This window comes from Erinaceus europaeus, chromosome 3 (assembly GCF_950295315.1).
Source record: "Erinaceus europaeus chromosome 3, mEriEur2.1, whole genome shotgun sequence".
NCBI classification, from domain to species: Eukaryota; Metazoa; Chordata; class Mammalia; order Eulipotyphla; family Erinaceidae; genus Erinaceus; species Erinaceus europaeus.
The window spans coordinates 87305617-87329067 of NC_080164.1; the positions used below are offsets into that span (position 1 = coordinate 87305617).

Here is a 23451-nt window from a genome sequence, read left to right on the forward strand (position 1 = left end):
TCAAACAGAGAGGGACATGAATAACTTGAAATGTATTAGTAGGAATACCTGAAAGAAATAGAGAGATTTACATTTGTTCTCCTTTGTATCTTGCCACCTTTCAGCCAAGTTGCAGACTCTACTATGACTCCATCCTGACTTCCCTGTGCAGACAACCTCACCAATATGTCCCCGAACCTCACCTCTGCAGAGCTCTACCCCACTAGGAAAGATAGAAACAGGCTGAGGGTATGGGTCAACCTGCCAACATCCATGTCCAATATTGAAGCAACTACAGAAGCCTGAACACCCACTTTCTGTACCTCAAAAAGACTTTTGGTTCATACTCCCAGTGGGGGAGAAATGACAGGGGAAAGATGATCAGAGGGCTATGAATTCCAACTCCATCAGGACCCAGAGAGAGGAGAAAAAGGAAGTGATATTTGGATGTAGTCATAGGTGTAGGTATGACTTGGAAAAGAAGAGAAGATGGGACCATAGAAAAAAACTGGCAAACATACAAATATAGACAGATAGATGTAGAAATAATAGTTAATCCATATCTACGACCTTAATAGAACTTCTGTAGCTTACTGTGGAGGGATTGGGGTTTCAGTACTCTGATGGTGGGAATGGTGTGGAGTTGTACCCCTGTTATCTTGTAAAATAATAATAATAAAGAAATAGAAAAAGATTTAATGAAAGAAAGATAAAATCTTATAAATCATGCCTGTTATGAACTTGTACTTGTATAATAGGTTTATATTATGCACTATATCCACAGAAGGTTGGAAAACCATGCCATTTCCTTGAATTTAAGGTATTGCATTGCCTCATCAATCTTTTTTTTTTTTTTTTTTACAAAAAAGAAAAGCTAAAAAATTAATTAGAAATGTTAACACTTCAGGTATGGGTAACATCTGTAAAAGAAATCAACAAATTAAGCTAACTTGAACAGTGTGCTGGTTTTTTGTTTGTTTTGTTTGTTTTTTGTTTGTTTGTTTTTGTTTCTGTTTTATCAGAGCACTGCTTAGCTCTGGTTTATGGTGGTGCAGGAAACTGAACCTATACTTAGCCTCAGCCACAAGACTCTCCTTACATAACCATTATGCTATCTATGCACCCCCCACCCCCAGTGTACTGCTTCGTCATGTGAATGACTCATGTTTCAGTCCAGTCCCCACTACCTTGAAGGAAATTTTAGTGCTGTTGTCTCTTTCACTCCATTTCTCTCTCTCTCTCTTTCTCTCAAATAAAAACAACAATAATAATATGCTTGCAATATTTTTTATTTCACTCACTCTATCCCAGTCAAATGTCATGCAACTATACACATAATGCAAATTTTGTTGGAAAGCAAAACAAGAATTCGAGAATTAGATAATCCTTTAATCCCCATGATTCCTTCCTCATATTTCTGTCTTCACCTCTAGCTATTATCTCTAAATCAAAAAATGAGTTTGCCCAGATCAAAGAACACACATGACTTACTGATTGGATATGGAAAAGGCCGTAGAAGTCAACATTCCAGTCTCCACCATCTCGATAGCCTGCTTCATTTCTAGCTTCTTATACAAAGAAACAATGCTTGATTTGGGCAGGTTCTTTCGGATTAGGATTTTTCGTAAATACCTGTGGTCAAACTTTTTGAATCTAAAAATAAAAAAAAGAAAGATCAATATGTTGGAAATCATCTACCATCATGTTAAGTGTGCACTTTTCTCAAAATGGTTGCTTATCCTGAAAAACACTAGGACAGTGCCTGGAATTCACAGCTTTCAAAAACATTTTTATGTATGTGTCAATCACAATACATATATATTTTTCTCTCCGTTTTTTTTTAATAAAAAAAGAAAAAAGGAAAAGAAAGACTACTCGCCTGAAGACATTGAAAATCAACTAAACAAAAAGAAGGGACAAGCTGCAATCAGGGCAAAAAAACGTGTGCATAAGTGGGGAGTGGGGGAGGCTTGGCCCAGCCCAGCCCAGCTCCAATTGTAAGAGCAGAAATGAGGAGGTTGAGGCTTTTGAGCAAGTGTTCCATTCTAATAGCTCATAACAGTGGCAGCTGCACTTACAGTAATGCTGGGCTTTTCAGCCAGAACCCAATAAATTGAAATGGCCCGGTAGTTACAGTAGTTTTGCCCCATTATACTGCAGATCACTTTGAATCCTGCCAATTAAAGGGAGGGGGGAAATCCACATATGTCCCGACAGTTTGAATGATGGGGACTGAATAGGCTAGATGCTGATGGCCGCTGACTATTGTAGTGAACCCCTGGCCGACCCATTAAACTGAGCTGCACGTAGGCATAGGGTGCTTTTCAAGTCAACTATTTGTTTAGAGTTGGAATTTTCAACACTTGCAATCATTTTACATTCAAAGTGTAATTTGCCTGCTTGCTTGATTTTTTTTCTGGAAGGGGACAGAACTCCATGGGATGCTGGCTTATTATCTTGTTATTGGTTTCCTAGTCTGAGAGGTGGATGAATTCTTTCTCAGTCTAGTCTCCTCCAAGTCTAAAAGGCTAAAGTTCATCTGCACATTGTGGTCTGTGTGTGGCTTATACAGAGTCCATTTTTCTCTAGTAGGGTCACTCCTTGGTATTCTGGTGTCTTGAGCTTTTTTTTTTTTTTGAAGGGTTGTTGTTCCTGTTTATTCCTCAACCTACTACAATTGACTCCCTGGTCATCACGATTTCTCTGACACTCTTAACACAGAGCTCAGTTTGGCCTAGTGCTATTCAACACTAGTGGTTGCCACTGTCCTTGTCTTCCCTGATACTTGGCAGCTCCCTGGACACTAAATGATTTCCTCTGTGCCTTCTACATCCAGATTCACATATGCTTCTCTCTCAGTCTTCCTGCTGACTTCTGCATCCTCTCTACCCTCCTCTTCCTTAACTGCTCCATAAGAGTGTCCACTGCTGGGGCCCGGCAGTGACACACTGGGTTAAGTGCAGATAGTAACCACAAGGACCCACACAAGGTCCCAGTTTGAACCCCTAGTTCCCCATCTGCAGGGAGGATTGCTTCACAAGAGGTGAAGCAGATCACCAAGTGTCTTTCTCTCTCCCTCTTTATCTCCCCCTCCTCTCACAATTTCTCTCTGTTCTATCCAATAAAATGGGGGAAATGGCCACCAGGCACAGTGGATTCATAGTCAGCACTGAGCCCCAGTAATAACCCTGAAGAAAAAAAAAAAAGGAAGGAAGAAAATAAGGAAAGAAAGAAAGCAAAAAATATAAAAAAATATGCCATAACTTTTCTGACAACCCAATAGTGAGTGTTCCTTTGCTACTACACAATCCAGATTGGAACCTGGTTCCCACTGCACTGAAGGAAACTTTGCTGTTGTGGCCTCTCTTCTCTCTCTCTTCCCTCCCCTTCTAGCCTTCCCCCCTTTCTTATATTCCTCTCCTTCCCTCTCTCCCTGTCTGTATGTCTCTCTTTATCTCTGAAAAAGTCAGCTCAGACTAATTAAGTTCTGGTTTTAGCTGAAAGAAAGAAAGAAAGAAAGAAAGAAAGAAAGAAAGAAAGAAAGAAAGAAAGAAAGAGAGAAAGAAAGAAAAAGAAGGAAGAAGAATTTACCTGTTTTCCCAACCTCTTGTGTCATCATATCACTCTTTCTGACAGTCTCCAATCACTCAATGCTCTTCTTGCTTATGCTGCTGCTTGGCATGCCTTTATTATTCTAAATCTGGACAAGCCATTTTCAGACTTACCTCCTATCTCTATATTATTACAGGTCTATGTATTTATCTGTTGTTGCTTTTATAGTATTTATCATAACAACAACACACGGATGCAGGTTCAAGCTTCCTATCCCCACCTGTAGGGGGGAAAGCTTCAAGAGTGTTGAAGCAGAGCTGCAGGTGTCTCTCAGTCTTTCACACTCTCTACCCCCTTCTTCTCACTTTCTGGCTGTCAACATCCAATAAATAAATAAAAATAATTAACAAAAAAATTTAAATCCCTGACTTAAATTCTGGATGAGTAGATCTTCACATAATTTAAATTCTACCTTTATACTCTGAGGGGGGGCTATAACTACCCTTCTTTCTGTCTCATAAACAGATTCTACTTGGGTTCTCCAACTCAATCACCTCACAGCAGCTGATTTTTTAAAGGTCTAGTCTTTCTGGTAATCACCAATATCCATTATGTTTGGATTCTAGAAGACAAGTCCTAGAGTTTGGAAACATCTTCTATTTGGTTAATTGGATAGTGCTAACTCTTACATCTGTGCATGCTTGGAAAATCATTAAGTGGGAAGGACCCTCCAAGGTCCTCTACCACATCGGCAGAATCTCTGCAGGAGTCATTTCAGAGTCACCAACTCCTCTGGCAGCCTTATGAAGTCTGCAATTGTTTCATAATTATGTGTTCTCTTATCATTGGGAAGTTTGTCTCTGTCATAAACTAAAGTCTGACTTCTCCATCAATTGTACTTATTCTCCCTGAAGCAGCAGCCACTACGGTTTCCTTCCTTCTGATCCTTCCTACTTCCAGACTAGGGTATCCCAGGTCTCCCATCTCGTCTTTGTCCACCAAGGCCCTCACACTTTTTATATACCTAGTAGTTTCTAGTATGATGTTCAGCCTCCAGTGTAAACTTTTGAGGTTCACCCAAAGCACAAATATTCTGAAACAAGGAGATCAGTCTCCTTACTTATCTCTCACTTGGTAGTGGCTCCATTGCCCACATACATCCTCAATTCCAGCCTTCAAATGATCCATTAGCTGCCAAGCCAAACACAAGAAAATAATTAGTGATAGAATGTTAACTTTAAAAGAAAAACAAGGTGAACAGAGAGATAGCTCACTAGGCATGCTATGTGGCTTGCTACCCATGTGTGCAGCCCAGGTTTGAGCCCTGACACCACATGGGAGGTAATCTGGCACTGGTAGTAGATTTGGTGCTACAGTATCTCTCTGTATCTATCTGAATGAAATATCAGTTTAGAGTAGTGACATTATGTATGCATAAGGCTTCTGCTCTGCAAAAAAGCAAATGAATAAATAAGTGACATGGAAAAAGTGGTTCTAATTTCCTAGAATACATCCTTTTTTTTCCATATAATTTCTGTTAACGTAAGGAAAGCATGTGCCTTTCATATAATTTACTCAGTTTTTTGACTTGAAAACTTTGTAGGTAAGCTCTTTTTAGTAATTCATATAATCTGCAAAGGAAATAAGGTATCCTCTATTTGCTTTGAATAACTATGACAATGATAACTTACACGAATATGAAGTTCTTCATTGATGGATTCTTTTTTATTGGTCTTCTTAACATCCAGGTACCTGACCAGTGGACCAATTGTAATTCCCTAGATCATAAATAACAAAAAAAGAAGAAAAAAGAACATTGTTGTGGTGGGGATTGCCATTCTAGAGACCAAGTCTATTAGCAAAAGTGTTAGAACTTCCATTTTTCATGTATTTAATTTATAGTATTTTTAAGTGGACAAGTGCTCCAGAACTTAGTTTTACTTAATTTTTTTTTTCAGATTCTCAAAAAAGGCTAGAGAGGTAGCATAATGGTTATGTCTTTCATGCTTGAGGCTCTAAAGTCCCAGGTTCAGTCTCCAGCACCACCATAAGGCAAAGCTGAGTAGTGTTATGGTCTCTCAGTCGCTCTCTCTCTCATTAAAATAAATAGATAAAATGTGTTTTAAAGTTCTACAATAAAGGGATCAGGTGGTAGCATACTAGGTTAAGCACACATAGTATAAAATGCAGGGAAACATGTTTGCAAAGATCCCACTTCGAGCCCCCCCCCACCTCCCCACCTGAGGGGGGGGGTGATCCCTTCACAAGCAGTGAAGCAGGTCTGCAGGTATCTCTCTGTATTTCTCCTTCTCTATCTCCCCCTCCCCTCTCAATTTCTATCTCTATCCAATAAAAATGAAAAACGGTCGCCAGGAGCAGTGGATTAATAGTGCTAGCACAAAGCTCCAAAGATAACCCTGGAGACAATAAATAAATAAATAAAATAAAATTCTGCAATAAAACAGGCATTGTGCCTATATTTAGGAGCATGATTTATCTTCATCCATTAAGGCAACATTAAATTAGTTTGCTGATAACTCCAACTAACATAAAACCTCACACTAGTCTTAATTAAAATTCCTTTCCAGGGGCCAGGTGGTGGTGCACCAACCTGATTGAGCGCACATGTTACAATGTGCAAGGACCTGGGTTCAAGCCTCCAGCCCCCACCTGCAAGAGAAAAGCTTCATAAGTAGTGAAGCAGGGCTGCAGGTGTCTCTCTGTCTCTCGATTTCTGGCTGTCTCTATCCAAATAAATAAAGATAAATTTTTTAAATGATAAAAAAAACTCCTTTCCAGCAATACACAGTAGCTATCATTTATCTGTTACATATATATGTGTGTATATATATATATATATTCACCTTTTTATTATTATTAATCCAGAACACTGCTCTGGCTTATTCTGGTGCTAGGGATTGAATCTGGGACCCTTAGTGCCTCAAACATGAAAGTTTTTTTCCATAACCACTAAGCTGTCACCCTAGCCCAATTAATATTTTTCTTTATTTAAAAACATGTTTTAGATATTAAAGAATGACCACAAACATGATTTTTAAATATTAGGGAGTTTCATATTACTTGTAAGCACATGTCTGGAAATGAGATTAAATGCTCCCTTTTTGGTGTTATGCTAGTATAATTATAATTCTGAAAGACTTTTACTTAGTTTAAAAATGAAACAAATCCACCAACCTGAATAAATACAGTAAAGTATATAACTACTAGAGTAGCAGTGACAAACATTTTCTTCCTAGGAAAAAGAGACAGAGGAAGCAAAAATGCAAGTGAAAAACTTCCAGCTCCTCGAACACCACTGTAGAAAATTATGCACTGGTCCTTGATGGAGAAGGGGAAAGTCCGAAACTGGTTACTGACATAGAAGAGAGCAAATACGCCTAGAAAGGGGGAAACATATATTAGAGAGAAGGGCCATTAATGAGAGAGATACAATGAATCCAAGTTGTGCTCATGTGCCCTCAGAACAAGGCAAGAAAATTTCATCACAACTGGATTGTCTATCACAGAAGGGTTATCTTAAAAGGCTTCAGTTTTCAGAGTGATGCTTCACACTGGCAATCTTTTCTGATAGTTTCTAGCATTTGTGCAGGCATAGTTGTGTGTGAGTATGAGTTGAGTAAGGGTGTGTGTGTGTGTGTGTGTGTGTGTGTGTGTGTATGTTAAAATGCAACTTGATAGTTTTTCATGTAAGCTATATCATACGTCTGTTTACCTATGCTCAATATTTTTCTCTGCCTTTCAAAATAGTCAGTGCTATCGCTTAGAAGACAAAGATATTTTCAGCAGTTCATGTTGCTGCTGAGTAACCACAAGGATGTATATATTTAAATATGAGTCTTCTTGCTGACTATGGGAAAGCTTTAGTTCTATAGGAGGATCAAGCTATTCAATACACAAGAAAGGAAGTTGGTAAGAGCTCCAAGGAAGAATTTCTGACTGTCAGTAAATGGAAGGTGGGAGAGTTGGGATTTTCTACAGCACTGATTTTCTATCTCTGAGTAGCCCATATAGTCTGGCTACCACCAATGCAGGGCAGCTTCCTATGACATACCACTCTGCTAAAATCCTGACTAATTAAAGAAGAGATTTCTCTGTAGAATAACAGAGCTGTCAGCATCCCATCATTCCTAGTCCTACAGGCTTTTCAAAAAGCATCAATACAGAATAGGCACAGTGACAGCACAACAGACAGTAGAATTATACATTTTTCTGTTCTGTTTAGTTTGTCCTGGTTCCTCCAGGTACTCCCGATATCATCTTGGACTAGATCCCCTCAATTTCCTATGCATAACAAAGGCAATAAAGTGTTTATCTGAGAAGGTGGGTGGATGAAGGTTTAAATAAATGAAATGTTTATTAATAACATAAAGCAGGGTCTCATATGTTATAAGCCTTTGTGAGTGAAAGTTGTCATTAGCTATGGTAAGTCAGACTGGGAAGGGAGCAGACTAAAGTGAATTTGGGCCCAGAGCTCTGTCCTTCACTGGAGTGTCACCAACTCAGCCATTCTCCCCATGACTATTCTATCAGTTCCCTCTGGAAGAATGTGGGCTTTATGGCCACCTATAGTCAGTAGTGTTACAGTGTTCATAATGCTAATCCTTTCCTAGATGGCTTCTATTTGTTGACTGAACAGATATCTACAGTGTCACTTCTCTTTGACCTGGACTATTTTCCCCACCAGATCTCTATTCTCTTAGAGCTAAAAGGAACATGAGAACTGTGTCCACACTCACCAATTTATGGTTGAGGAGATGGATTTTGAGTGGCTTAATGTCTGTCTAAGGTCAAATAGTGAGTCACAATACTATGACTTGATGTGAGATTGTGAGATTGTAAATTGATGTCAGTTTCTCTTCTCACTTGGGGGCCCAACAGATACCTATATCCAGAGCTAAGTTTATGACTACTTGAATGTTGCCTCATTCTGTTATTCTTTCCTAGGTCCTAAACTCACCCTAAATTATTTTTAAATTGATATGATCAAGAGAATTCCTCATCCATTTCTCCTAATTTCTTTTTTGAATAGTTAACTTGAAAATACTGGTCAAAGTCATTTTAAAAATGTTTCAAATCTTGGACAAAATCATTTAAAAATATCACTGTTTCTAGTCAAAAGATAACACATCTATTTGTAGTCAGTGTTGAATGTACTTTATAGCTCCAGAAACATATAAATGGGGGCCAGGCAGTGGCACACCTGGTTAAGCACACACACTATAGTGAGTAAGGACCCAGGTTTAAGCCCCTGGTCCCCACCTGCATGGCAAAATCTTCACAAGCAGTGAAGCAGGGCTGCAGGTATCTCTCTGTCAGGTATCTCCCTCTATTTCCTCTGTCAATTTCTCTCTGTCTCTATCCAATAATAATAAATAATTTTTTAAAAAATTAAAAAGAAACATATAAATGTATACCCTAAATCAGCAGTCATTCACCAAAACATCTCATTTTTTTTAAAAAATTAAGTACATTTCAAAGTAGTGATGCCAGTTACATTACAGTCACCTTTACAAATTAATAGTAAGCACTTTTGAAAACTAAAGATCCCTTTTCTGGCCATTAAGTTTTCAATACGTCATGCTCAGTCCTCAGCTCTAACTACCTATACCGTTTAGGGGACTGTTTCCTAACAGAAATTGCCTCATCTAGGATACATTTTGTGATATCTCACCTTTCCACCTTTCCTGTTGCAAAAGTGTAAATGCCCACAGTCTATAACATACATAGGATTTAAGGAGCAATAGGGTACAGATTGGCAAAGAGTGAAAAACAAGGGATAAATTTACCACGTTATATTTAAATGTGTGAATGAGAAAGTTCTCTTCCCAATTAAAAAATAAGATGTCCCCAGAATATATATATATATATATATATATATATATATATATATATATATATCTGCCTTGCTTCATTGCAGAATCTTATCAACAGGTAATGATTTTGTGAACCAACTGAAGGAGCAAACAGAAAGCATTCCTGTCCATGCTAAGGGGCCCTATGCTCCCCTACCTAGTAAAGCCAGTTAGCATCACCTAGTGATTTCTACTTTTACGTGACAAGAAGAAGTGAGACAATTTTTTTAAAAAGGGAAAGAAAGAAAGAAAAGAAAAGAAGAGAGAAGAGAAGAAGAAGAAGAAGAAGAAGAAGAAGAAGAAGAAGAAGAAGAAGAAGAAGAAGAAGAAGAAGAAGAAGAAGAAGAAGAAGCAGACAGGAGACTCTGCTGTCTCTTACTGATGGCTCTCCAGATCTGGCAAAAGACCAGGGTGAAGCAGATAAAGGCCCAGTTCCAATCATGGTTCTTCCCAACAGTGGACACCCCCATGAAGATGAAGATCAAGGTCTCACTGACACTGCTCAGCATCTTCATGAAGTACTTGATGGTTGTATAAGATGTCTGGGATACATTTTCTTCTACATACTTTTTCATTGTCACTGCACACGCTGTGATTCTGCAGAAGGAAGAGTCTCAGTAAGAAGCTATAAAAGTTTACTCCTCCACGGAAACATCTCACTATTGGAAATGCCACAGACACATACATCCTGTTTTTGTTTGTTTGTTTGTTTTGTGGGGGGGAAGCTTCCTTTTCCTTCTCAGGTAGAAAGAGAGGCAGAGAGTGAGAGGGAAAGAAACCACAGTACTGAAGATTTCTTGATTGTGGTGGGGCTAGGCAGACACAAACTTAGGTGGTACACATGGCAAAACTATACACTGGCCAAGTAAGCTATTCTTGCCACCCCCCGTCTTTATTCAGAAAGTTTATCTTCATTGGCTATCATCTTTCCTCTTCTCTCTCTATAGGTTTTGCTCAAATCGAGTCTAGTGAGCAAAGTGGCAGTGGAAGGCTTTTCCACAAAAAAAAAAAAAAAAAATCCAGCACCAATTTATGCACAAAAACAAAGAAAACTATGTCTATTTTGTCTTCCCTCATCAAGAACTGTATCAAGCCCAGATCTAACACTTTCCTTCCCTCTGCTATAAATATTGCTTTGTTGGAAAAGTCACAAATGTTTTTGAATATTTTATTTTTTATTATTTTCATTTATTGGATAGAGACAGCCATAAATCAAGAGGGTAGTAAGAGATAGAGAGGGAGAAAGACAGAGAGACACCTGCAGCACTGCTTCACCACTCACAAAGCTTTCCCACTGCAGGTGGGGACTGGGGGCTCAAACCCCAGTCCTTGCACATTGTAACATATGTGCTCAACCAGGTGCTCCTGGCCCCCTTATTTTATTTATTTTTAATGAGAGAGAGAGAGAGAGAGAGAGAGAGAGAGAGAGAGAAGAGCCTGTTCAGCTCTGATTTATGGTGTACTGGGGACTAAACCTGGGATCTTCGAGCCTCAAGCATGACAGTCTTTTGCATACTCTTTATGCTGTCTCTCCAGCCTCATAAAAGCCGTTTCTGTGTTTTTTCCATGCAAACATGCATCCTGGCTGGTCCAGCAACCCAGTGGAAATCAATCCAGTACAGTTGCCACCATCAAGATGACCCCTTACTTCCTCCAACTGAGCAATGTTTACTATTCTGTTTTAATGATCTGATTTGATTTATTTTATTTTGGATAAAAGCAGAGAGAACTTGAAAGGGAAAGGGGAGATAGGGATGGAGAGGGAAAGAGGAGCACCTGTAACACTGCTTCACTACTCATGAAGCTTTTCCCCTGCAGGTGGGAGCCAGGGGTATGAACCTGAGTCTCTGAGCATGGTAACGTGTGTGCTCAGCCAGGTGTGTCCCCACTTGGCCCCCAGTGTTTATTATTTTTTAGTGACCAGATTTTCACGGACTCTATTGTAATTAAATAAAATGGGCTTTTTTATTTATGCAATGAATATTAAACTATGCAATGAAAATGAAAACTCTTTTTTGGCCTAGGAGCAGGGTGAGAGAATAATATCATAAAGAAAATAACATGACTTCAGTGCAGGTTCAAACCCGGATGTCATAAGGAAAGTGCTATGGCAATGGAGGAAGACCAGTGCTATAGTGTCTGCCTGCCCCTGTCCCTCTTTCTCTCTCTCTGAAAAGATTTTAATGGATTACAGCATTAAAATCATTGAAATAGGAGGCCCCAGCTCCACAAAAGCTTTTTTACATATTTATTTATTTAATCCCTTTTGTTGCCCTTGTTGTTTTACTGTTGTAGTTATTATTGATAATAATGTTGTTGTTGTTGTTGGATAGGACAGAGAGAAATGGAGAGAGAAGGGGAAGACAGAGAGGAGGAGAGAATGATAGACACCTGCAGATCTGCTTCACCGTCTGTGAAGGGAGCCTTACCCCATCCTTGCGCTTTGTGCCATGTGTGCTTAACCTGTTGTGCTACTGCTGGCTCCCTACAAGAGCTTTTTTTTAAAGACCAGACACAATAAGTCATATTGAGATGGATTATTCCAAGATTATATCAAGAAAACCAGCTCAAAAATAGTTTCATTGGGGAAAAATGAATCCAAATGTCAGGCTTTATTCTATCTCATTTCTTCCCATACTGGAGCTGTGATAGGGTTCTGAAACTGAACCCCAAAAGGGCCAGACTCTATGGTGTGAACATAGTGGGGAGAGACGGTCTGATACTGACACTGTGGGATGAATTGAACTCCAGCAGTTCATATACTAAATAACAGTTAAGACCCATTATGGGCTCTGTCTTAGGAGGTAGTCTAAAGAGCCGTGCTTCTAGAAATAGAAGAATGGGGAGGGGGGCAGTGCTTTGAGCCCTCCCTGATTAGCCACCACCACCCCCATCCAACTCTTGGCTTACTCACTCTTCCATATGTTCACCTGTGTGAAAAGCTGACACTCCTTGGAGGACAAGAGGTTGAATTCATATACTCCATTCTCTGCTTGTTAGTTTAAATGGCAATGAATCAATTTCCCTTTATGCAAAAGCTGTTGTAACAGAATTTGGTTTTTCTGTGGCACCAGACAGCAGGCCCTCATTTGACTTAGGTTTGAGGAAAATGGCAAAAAGAGCCCAGGAATGACAGTCCTTTATGGCCTATTTCCCTTTTGGGGGGGCAGTTTATTTATTTATTTATTTATTATTTATTTATTTATGGCCTGAGAGGTGGCTCAGTGGATGGAATGAGTATTAGGATTTCAGCATATGGTCCTGAATTTCATCCCCCAGCACTGCATACATCAGACTGATATTCTGGTCTTTCCCTCGATAGCTCGATCTTTAATCAATGCATAAATATTCTAAAAAAGTAAAAATAGTTTTTTTATTCATTATTGGATAGAGACAGAGAGAAATTGGGAATGGAAGGAGGAAATAGAGAGAGAGACAGAGAGACACCTGCAACACTGCTCCACCATATGTGAAGCATTTCCCCTGCAGGTGGGGACCTGAGCAGCTTGAATCTGGGTCCTTGTGCATTATAATATGAGCACTTAACCAGGTTCGCCATCACCTGGCCCTCAAAATAGTTGATATTTTTTAAGGAGACTAAAACACCTAGATGAAACTTTAACCTTGAGTTTTCCCTATCTCTTCTCTACATAGTCTTTCAGATTGAAATTGCTCTGCCCCCCTCAGGCAAATCACAAAAATGAAAGTAAACACAAACACAGGTGAGAGAATTTGCTTGGCAAAGATCCTGAGTCAGGTTTCACAAAACTGTCAGAGCCTTAAATCCTCCCAACACCTTTTGAGAATTCCTGTCGGGAGCCAAACCTTTTCTAGCTACCGGTTCACAAGACATGGTGCTCAATTGTCTACCACTGCTCTCACGGTAGGTCATTTGTTAGTACTCACGCCAGGATGCCAGAAAGATAGAGTGTCTCAGCAACTAAGTAAGACAAATAGCTGAACATGAAGACGATGAGTGGCTCGATTGCAGAGATGTTCTGAGTGAAGCGTGTGATAAAAGCAGAAATGAATCCAAAAATCACGCCAAAAAATACTCCCCCAACTCCCACGATGATGAAGCGGGCACACCCAGCCAAAATGTCCACAGGTTCTATGTCTTCAAACTTATGCATCTTTGTAAAGGCAATTAAGATATTGTACAGGACCTATGCCAAAGAAAAATGAGAAAGTAAAAAATCTGAATTAGACATGGGAAATATTTTATACAGACTTTTTGTGTCTAAGCAATATACAATAAGTTGTATGACAGTAAATATTAACATGGCTATCTATGTTTCCAAATATATTCCAAATGTTATTTTTATTAAGTTTGACATCATAAAATGTCACACTTGTTTGCAGTCACTGAACAACTACTGAGTGTTTTTGTCTCTTATCAGTTTATTTGCTCTGAGCTATGACTGTACCCTTCACTGTGAATTTCATATTAAACAGTAAAATTTCTTTAAGTATTTCCCCCTAGTATGTGAGCACCATGTTAAGCTCAGTGAGGGAGCTGACAGGACATTGCAGGGAGATGTTGAGGAAGAGTCAGCCATACCACAATTGATACGAAGATTAAGGCCCTGAAATTGGTCTCTCAAGAGGTTACAGCAGCTGCCAGGTAATTACTTGTTCACAGATCCTTTACAACTTAGGAAGAGAAGAAGGAAGGGAGGGAGGGCTGTCCCTGTACTTAGCAAGATAGAGGACAGAAAGAAAGAAAAGGGGGAAAAAAAGAAATGCCTCACATGCAGCACCCTATGCCTAGGGATCCAACCAGCACCCCTCCCTCTGTCCTCTCCCGAGTCCGCACAGCCTGCTTCTCTGAAGGCTTCTTGAACCTAAGTTCCCATTCCACTGCTGGTACTACTGAGTGCCCACACCCACTTTGCCTGCTTCCTGTTTGCACCCGGGAGTCCATTGCTTACCTAGTGACTCCAAATCAGCTCCAGTCTGGCTAAACCAACTAGCTTTTTCTAATGCTAGTGGCCCCTTCATACCTTTTTTTTTGGGGGGGGACTAGTTGATTTAATAATGATTGACAAGATTGTAGGATAAGAGGGGTACAATTCCATACAATTCATACCACCAAAGTTCCGTATCCTATCCCCTCCATTGGAAGTTTCTCTATTCTTTATTCCTCTGGGAGTATGGACCTAGGATCATTAAAGGGTGCAGAAGGTGGAAGGTCTGACTTCTAAAATAGTTTCTCTACTGGACATAGGCATTGGCAGGTCGATCCGTACTCCCAGCCTATTTCTATCTTTCCCTAGTGGGTTAGGGTTCTGGGGAGGTGGGGTTCATTGGTGAAGTCATCTGCCCAGGGATGTCAGGTTGGTGTCATGGTAGCAGCTGCAACTTGGTGGCTGAAAAGCATTAAGATATAAAGCAGAATAAATCATTTAATAGTCAGGAACCTACAGGTAAGAATATAGCAGATGAAATTTGGGGTCTCCATTTTTTTTAAAAGCTAGGAAGTCTATTTTAGGTATATCCAAAGGGGCCCATGACTTTATTAATTTTTGCCTGAGCCCCATAGCTAACATGCGGGTAGACTAAAGGTATTATCTGGGGAGATGGTTTCAGAGTTGAGAATAAAACTAGAAAGCTGGATCAGGGCAGAGACTAGCTCCCAAATATTGGAGGATATAAATACCATGAACCATATGCCCCCATTGATCTCATCTGGGGCCCATGTCTATTCATATTCAGCACAGGAGCCTGTGTAACCTCTGCATCCCTGTCAGTCTTTGAGTGATTGAGGGAAGTGAAATAGGAAGTAGGCCAGGAGGGTGTCTAGGTTTAAGTTCTTTGGTGAAGTTTGAATCCCTTCTGTGTTTCTCCTTTGAAAGCTATCTCTCAGCTGTTTGGTATCTTTATATCTTATTCTACTAAGCTCTTCTTATACCTTGTAGTTTGACACGAAAATCTCTCTTTAACCTATACTGTGGGTTCTATTTTTCTCTGCATATCATGCCATTAAATCTCTCCAACAGCTTTAGCCCATGAAATACCCACTCCAATTTTCCTCCTCCTCCAAATATATGAAGTTGCAGTGATCTATTTGTCACTATTTTGTGTCACTTGGCAACCCAGAACCTAGAACACAGTTCTGAAAAGTGGCAGCTGCCACACAGTTAATGAGACACATGGCCCAGCTAAAGTTAGGCTCTTAGCCGAGAAAGAAAACCACTGAAAAGATCAGGCTCTGAACAGCCCTGCTAAAGCACAGCACACCCTACTAGCCTTTGTGGGTCTATTTCAGGAAAAGTGAGAGCAGTGCAGGGCAAAATTCAGTGCTCTGAAAAATAAGAACAGAAGGGAACACACAAAGCAGAACTTGGACAAGAGTTGGTATTTGCTCCAAAGTAAAGGACTCTGGGGTGGGGGTTGGGGTAGTGTTCAGGTCCTCGAACATGATGATAGAAGAGGGGGGGAGGGAGAGATTGTTAAGTGGAAAGCTGTGAAATGTTACATATGTACCAACTACTGTATTTTACTATTGACTATAAACCATTAATCCCCCCCAATAAAGAAAAAAAAGTCAATACTCAAGGAGATCACACCAGTGATTATATATATCCTGTGTGCCTGACAACCTCAGGAGAGCTATAGGTCCCAGAGGAATGAGGCCTCTGTGCCCATTCATCCTTCACCTCACTCTGTTCTTGCCTTAAGAGAGTGAGGACTACCACAACAACAACCTGGTCCCCTGCAGCCTTTCATGCTGCCCCAGGCATTAATTTCCTACTCCACTCTGGCCTCCCCATCCCCAGTATTGCCTGTCCTTTTGGAAACAAATGAAGCCATTCCTCCTTCAGCTCCTTTCCTGACCCAGCCCTTGCAGCAGTAATCAGCTGGGTGCAGGGCCTCCACTGACTTCCCAGGGTATCGTGTTTATAATCAAAGATTGTTAGTTTCCCACAAGAGCCTGAAAGGTACTTAATGTGGATCAACAATATTAGAGAATGTCCCATCCTCCGAAGGGGGTTTGGACAACATACTCTATCTACCACCTGAGGAAAATGGGTCCTGAAATAGGTACAACTTGGAATGTTCCTACTCATGACCACAGAATGAGAGCTCAGATCTACAGGTTTGCAGAGGTCACATAGTCTTTTATGCTGAATATCAATCATTGGGGTTTACCATCAACAATATTTATATACTTTTCCCATATTTGAGAGCTACTCTCTTCCCTGGTCCAGCTTTCTAGCCCTTTTCCAACCATGACATCATCTTCCCAGACAATAACTTGGGTCCACCTGCATATCAGATGTCAGGCTCAGGCAAAAACTTGTAAAGTCATGTGGCCCTTGGAATATACCTAAAATAGACCTACTAGCTATTTCCAACGGAGACCCCATATCTCCATCTGCAATATTCTTGCCCTTAGGTTCATGATTAGTCAACAATTTGCTCTGCTTTCTATCTTAATTCTTTTTTCAGCCACCAGGTTCTAGAGGCTAGCATGATGTCAACTGGAATTCCCTGGGCAGACAACCCCACCAATGTGTCCTGGAGCCCTGCTTCCCCAGAGCTCTGCCTCACTAGGAAAAGAAAGAGACAGGCTAGGAGTATGGATCGACCTGCCAATGCCCATGTTCGGCAGGGAAGCAATTACAGAAGTCAGAACTTCCACCTTCTGCACCCCATAATGACCCTGGGTCCATACTCCCAGAGGGATAAAGAATAGGAAAGCTATCAGTGTAGGGGATGGGATACAGAGTTCTGGTTGGTGGGAATTGTACCCCTCTTATCCTATGGTTTTGTCTGCATTTCTATTTTATAAATAAAAATTAAAAGAACAAAGAAAGGAAGTGAAGGTAGAGTCATTAAAGTGAATAAAAATGGAAATATATAGTTAACCTGTATCTAGCAGCTTGGGAGAACTATGGCTATTACCTCTAGGGATTAAGACACTGAATTTTGTTGATGGGAATGGTGTGGTGTGAAATTATACTTTTATTCTTTATAATCATGTAAATAACTATTAACACACTAATAAAAATAAAATAAATTTTTAAAAAGAGGTTGACAGGGAGTAGTAATTTTCAAATGGCCCCTCAGTGTGGTTCTTGCAACTATCATTACCATAAGTAGTCAAGGTGCGTTTAACACAAAGCCCATAGTATCTCACTGGCCCACTTTTCTTTCATATATATAATTTTTCTTTATTGGAAGGATTAATGGCTTACAATTAACACACTTTGTACATGTGTAACATTTCTCAGTTTTCTATATAACAATCTAACTCCCAACACACACACCTAGGTCCTTCTCCACCATCATGTTCTAGGACCTGAACACTCTACCACTCCAGAGTCCTTCACTTTGATGCAATACACCAAGTCCAGTCGAAGTTCTGCTTTGTGTTTTCCTTTCTGTTCTTATTTTTCAATTTCTGTCTGTGAGTGAGATCATCCCATATTTATCCTTTTCTTTCTAACTTAACTCACTTAACATGTTTCCTTCAAGCTCCATCCAAGATGGGGTGAAGAAAGTGAAACCACCATTTTTAATAGCTGAGTAGTATTCCACTGTATATATATATATATATACCACAACTTACTCAGCCACTCATCTGTTGTTGGACACTTGGGTTGCTTCCAGGTTTTTGGCTATTACAAATTGTGCCTCTATGAACATAGGCATACATAATTTTTTGAATGGGTATGTTTGTTTCCTTAGTATCTATCCCCAGGGGAGGAATTGCAGGGTCACAGGGGAGGTTCACTTCTAGCCTTCTGAGAATTCTCCAGAGTGCTGTCCCCAGGAGTCAGACTAAATTACATTCCCACCAGTAGTGTAGAAGGGTCTTTGTCCCCACCACCTCTGGCTGACCCACTTTTCTAAGGAGTGCCTGCACTAGTTTGAGTGAAAGTGTTCTTTCCTTGCAGGGAGAAGCAGAGGCAGCAGATGACCTGTGGAAACAAGCACCTTTACTCTTGGGTGCCCTGGAATTGCCAAGCAACTGGTTGACACAGGTTTTGTTCCCCATCTATGTGCAGAGATTAAAAAAAAAAAATCTTATCTAGTGCATCATAGCTTTGTGACTTTGGAATGCAAACTGGTAGAAAGGGCCATTCCTTAAAGTCACTCAGGAATCACCAAACCTCATCTAGGAGCTAAGCTAAGGAGCTCTGTTGACACAAAAGGTGGCACAGATAGAAGTGAGCTAACAGCCCCTCTGCCCACAGAGTTCAGTCTACATGCACCTTGACAGTGTACCTCTGGGCATGAGTTTCCATAATCATTTCCTGGGACTGTTGTGACAAAGTATGATAAGCCAGGTGGCATAATTCAACAAAACTGTACTTTCTCACTGTTCTGGAGGGCAGAAGTCTAGATGCAAGGTGTAGACAGCCCAAACTACCTCTGAAGGTCCTTCCTTGCCTCTCCCTGGTTTCAAGTCCTTCAATATCCTTGGTGCTTCCAGCTTATCTAAATGTCTCTCCAGTCTCAGCCATTGTTTCCATGTGGTCCTGCCTGTGTGTCTCTAGTTTGTCTGTTTATACAGTCATCAGTCATTGGTCTCAGGCTTATTTTAATACAGTGCAAGTTTATCTTCACTAATGATATCTTCAGAAACTATTTCAAATAAGATCATATCTTGAAGTTCTTGGTGGATATAAATAGGCGGGGGAGTGGGTCTGGCTTTTTTTTTGTTGCAGGGGGTGGTGGGTCTCTATAACCAAAATGGCCTTCTGATGGTCAGTTGTATTATAGGCTGGCAGATTTCAGTTGTATTTTGAATTTCTCAAGGTTCTAATCTGTGTCTTATCCCCCAAACGGATCAATTGTGTTTCTTAGCAAGCCAAGAAATGATATTTGAGTGTTTCAGTTACTTCCTGATATTTAGTGCACTTTGCAGTGAATAACCAACAAGCTTGGTTAAAGAAGAGAATGTGAACAGAGGATTATGAACAATCTTACTCCCTCCTCTGAAGAGATGTTTCTAGTGCATTTTCTGGGAGAGGGAAAGAAGTGTGTAGGCGGTGAATTAGCAGAATCAGAAAGCTTGGTAAAATTGTACCCAAATGAGAACAGTGTGTATAGGTGTACAAACCACCATGAACATTAGACATTTTTGTAAATTAAGAAGGGATTACACAGACAGACTTGCTGAAATCTCAAAATGGATTTACTGAAGCATAAATATGAAGAATGAGGAATTTTAGAACATAAGAAAATCAAAGGAAAACTCCACAAATGGCCCACAGTCCTTCCCAGAGAAAGTCACTGTAAATACATACATATACACATATCCTTTCTAACCTTGTGAGTCTTTATATTTGACTGTCTATCTCTTGGTTTATCTGTCATCTAGCTATCTATATACCTATGTATCTATCTGGCCTCTACCTCTATATATGTAAGGAGAGGTGTCAAGGACTAAAACTGACCAGCAGCTTCTTCATTTGCTCGATAGGCTGCCACTGTCAGCTGGGAACACAGTGCCTCAATCACATGACACTGTAACAGGTCCATTTCTGGAAGATGTAGCTCTGCTGATAGGTGTGCTTAGCCTGAAGCCCACCATGAGCTTAATGAACTCTTTATAAAGTACAGTGGGACAGTCACATTCAGTTTCCATTCTTCTCTACCTGGGCTCACTCTGCACATAGTCTGAGAGTTCCTTTCTTAAGTGTGTGTGTGTGTGTGTGTGTGTGTGTGTGTGTGTGTGTGTGTGTGTGTGTGTGTGTGTGTGTGTGTGTTGTTACCAGGATAATCACCAGGGCTCGATGCCTACATGACTCCACCATTTCTGGCACTACTTTTCTTTCTTTCTTTCTTCCTTTCTTTCTTTCTTTCTTTCCTTCTTTCTTTCTTTTTCATTCTTTTTCTTCCTTCCTTCCTTTTTTATCTTTTTTCTAGAAGTTGAGAGATAGAGACAGAGAGAATGGAAGACACTTGCAGGTGAGGACACGTGTATCCTCTGCTGGGTAAATCATCACACAACCCCCCCCACACACACACACATAAACACAAAGATTTGTTTTAATGAAAGACAATGAGACAGAGAGCAAGAGAGACCCAAGTACTGCTTAGCTCTGGCATATGGTAGTGCAAAGGATAAAAACTGCAGACTCTAGGATCTCAGGCATGCAAGTTCTGTGCTCTAATGCTGCACCACAGAGGTCCTCTGTCCCTGGGCTTCCTCCCAAATTCCTTTCACAGGAGTTTCCCCTTTATATCTCTTGCACTTACAATGAATGTTGTTGTCTGAGACCTGGATAACATAAATGAAGTTTATTGGTTTGTATCAACCCCACTTTTCAGAACTGTTATGGTGCCAGCCTGCTTACACAAAGGGAAGGCAATGCCTCAAGAAGATCTTTGATTGAATGTCTGAAGGAAACCTGTGACTTAAGATTTCAATAAAGGCAGCAAAATTTCAATAAATCCACAAAAATCATGGTGCAAATATCCTAACTCAGTAAGTGTATGTCATCCAGTTTCACCTTTTGTCTGGCTTAGGGCTTTCTTTCTGACCAGGGAACAACCCCTTAACAGGTCTTAGAAGCCCTATGGTAGTACCTTTCACATTTATATTCCAGGGAGTGAAGCCAAGGTGAAGAGTCAGATGTTTTCACCAGCCCCAGGGAAGGCAGGTTCCAATGAGTTTTAAGTGAGACCTTGGAGTTTGACTCTAAACCCTGAGGAAACTCAGGGAATAGGACTGAAACTCAGAGATTTGTATGTTGTTGCTGAAGAGAATTCTCTGGCGTAGCTCTCCAGATTATGGGTAGCTAGCTGGTCTATTCAAGGGCCTGGAAAAGTCAGTTGGAGAAGCCCTGGCCGTGGGCACCAGTGCACCCAGCCAAGAAGATGTCATTCAGTTTCAGAAGCTAAAATAGCATGTGTAATTAAAAAGACTACATTTACAGACACAATCCATGAAAAACAATTTTTTTTTTGCAATAGCTAAGATTCACTGCTCCAGGCCAATATGTTCAGATAGAAAGGGGATAGAGGGGAAGAGATAAAGAATGAGAAAAGGGGAAGGGGGAAGAGGAAGGGGAGAGGGAGGTGAAGGGAAGGAGAGGGGGAGAGAGAGGGAGACCACAGCACTGAAGCTTCCCCTTTGGGGTTGAGCTAGAACCCAAGTCACACTCCTAAGTAAGCTATCTTGCCAGCTCACAAGAAACAATTCTTATCTTTTTAAGTTTTCATTTTAAATTCAATAATGATTTTTTTCATTTGCTGGAGAGGAAACCCTTGTAAATGCTAAATCTCACACATGTAGATTAAATAGAGAACAAGGTTAAGTTAGCCTTCTTCATTCAACGTGGGGGTATGGTGCTGTCATAAACCCTTTTTTTTTTCCTTTGACCCATATCCTTACAAGCAATTTCCTGAGTAACAGGGGGTGAGAGGAGTGTATTCTGTTCTCAATAATGAGTCTTTTTTTTTACCATTTCTGAGATTTTGATAATGGGGTGATACTTGCAGACTCCCTAGATAGCTTCAAAGTGAGAGTTAGTGGTCAGAGGAATCAGTCATATGATTTGAGGGTCATACCTTTCAGCCCTGTATTCAAGGAAGAGAGGCATTCAAGGACATTCAAGGGGGAGAGAAGGGCTGGAAGTTGACTTTAGTAACCAATGGCAAGTGGCTTAATCAACCATGCCAGGTAACTGAATTTATATCAACCCCTCCAGCAATGGGGTTCAAGAAGCTTCCAGACTAGTGCTGGGGGGGTGGTACCTCTGAGGGAGGCTCAGCAGCCCTCCCCCCCTAGACCTGGCCCTAGGTATGTCTTCCATTTGGTCATACCTGAGTCATAACCTCGATAATAAACCAACAATAATAAGTAGATTGTTTTCATCAGTTAGATGAATTGTTGTGGCAAACTGTCAAACTTGGAGGTGGTGGCCTCCAACTTTACAGCTGGTCAGGGAGACATATGGGTGCTCTAAGCTGCTGACTGGTGTCTAAAGTAAGGGCAGACTTGGGCTGAGCCATTAACCTGTGGAGATGATTCTCCTTCTAGGTAGTTCAGTATCAGGCCGGAATTAAATTATAGGGCATTCAAGTTGGTATGTAGAGCTGGTTGGTGTAGGGGTTAAAGCAAGCACACTTTTTGTGTCAGGAACAGTATTAATTCAAAGCACTTACACCAAAAAAAAAAAAAAATGACTGAAGATGCTAATCAAGGCTTAAGGAGAATGGAGATTTGATTTCAGATGTATTGACATTTGTTTGTTGTTGTCACCAAGGTTATGTCTGGGGGTTGGTGCCCGCATGAGGAATCCACAACTCCTGTTGGCCACTTTTTCTTTTGTTCTTCTTTTCTTTTTACTTTTCAGTTTTTCTTTCATTTGATAAGATAGAGAGTAAGTGAGAGGAGAAGGTGAGACAGAGAGAAAGAAAGAGAGGAGTCACCTACAGCCCTTACTTCACTTCTTATGAAGCTTCCCCTCTGCAGATAGGGACCAGGGGCTTGAATCCTTACACATAATGTGTGCACTCAACCAGGTGTGCCACTGCTTGGCCTTATAGTGACTTTTTCATTTTTTTATGGCAACTGGGACTTGCAAATGGGTAATTTTCACCACTCTCAAGCTGACTTTTTTCACTCTTTTTACTTCAGGGAGAGATACCATACCACTGAATCTTCTCCCAGTGTTTGGGTACTCCCATGTGATATAAGGATTTGCACCCAGGCTGCATGAATGAAAAGGCACATGTACTACCAGGTAAGTTACTTCTTTTCTTTTCTTTTCTTTTCTTTCTTTTTTTTTTTTTTTTTTTGCCTCCAGGGTTATTGTTGGGGCTTGCTTGGTGCCTGCACTATGAATCCACTGCTCTTGTGGCCACTTTTTTTCTTTTCTTTTTCTTTTTTCTTTTTTTTTTTATAGGACAGAAAGAAATTGTGGGGGGGAAGATAGGGAAGGAGAGAGAAAGATAGACACCTGCAGACCTGCAGGTCTCACTTTCGAGGTGACCCCTCTACAGATGGGGAGCCAGGGGCTCTAACCAGGATCCTTGTGCAGGTCCTTGAGCTTCGCACTATGTGCACTTAACCCAGTGTGCCACT

The 23451-nt window shown here is 40.5% G+C and overlaps 1 protein-coding gene across 1 annotated transcript in view; it reads right to left on the reverse strand.

The window, feature by feature from the left end:
* The window catches only part of SLC9A4 (solute carrier family 9 member A4), an 87887-nt gene that overhangs the window by 33573 nt on the left and 30863 nt on the right, over positions 1-23451 (reverse strand). Inside the window, exons 3-8 of the mRNA XM_007532153.3 lie at positions 13311-13570; positions 9784-10001; positions 6727-6929; positions 5223-5309; positions 4652-4722; positions 1471-1632 (exon numbers count right to left, since the gene is read on the reverse strand). Coding sequence (XP_007532215.2) covers positions 1471-1632; positions 4652-4722; positions 5223-5309; positions 6727-6929; positions 9784-10001; positions 13311-13570 — 1001 coding nt within the window. The remainder of the gene's footprint in view (positions 1-1470; positions 1633-4651; positions 4723-5222; positions 5310-6726; positions 6930-9783; positions 10002-13310; positions 13571-23451) is intronic.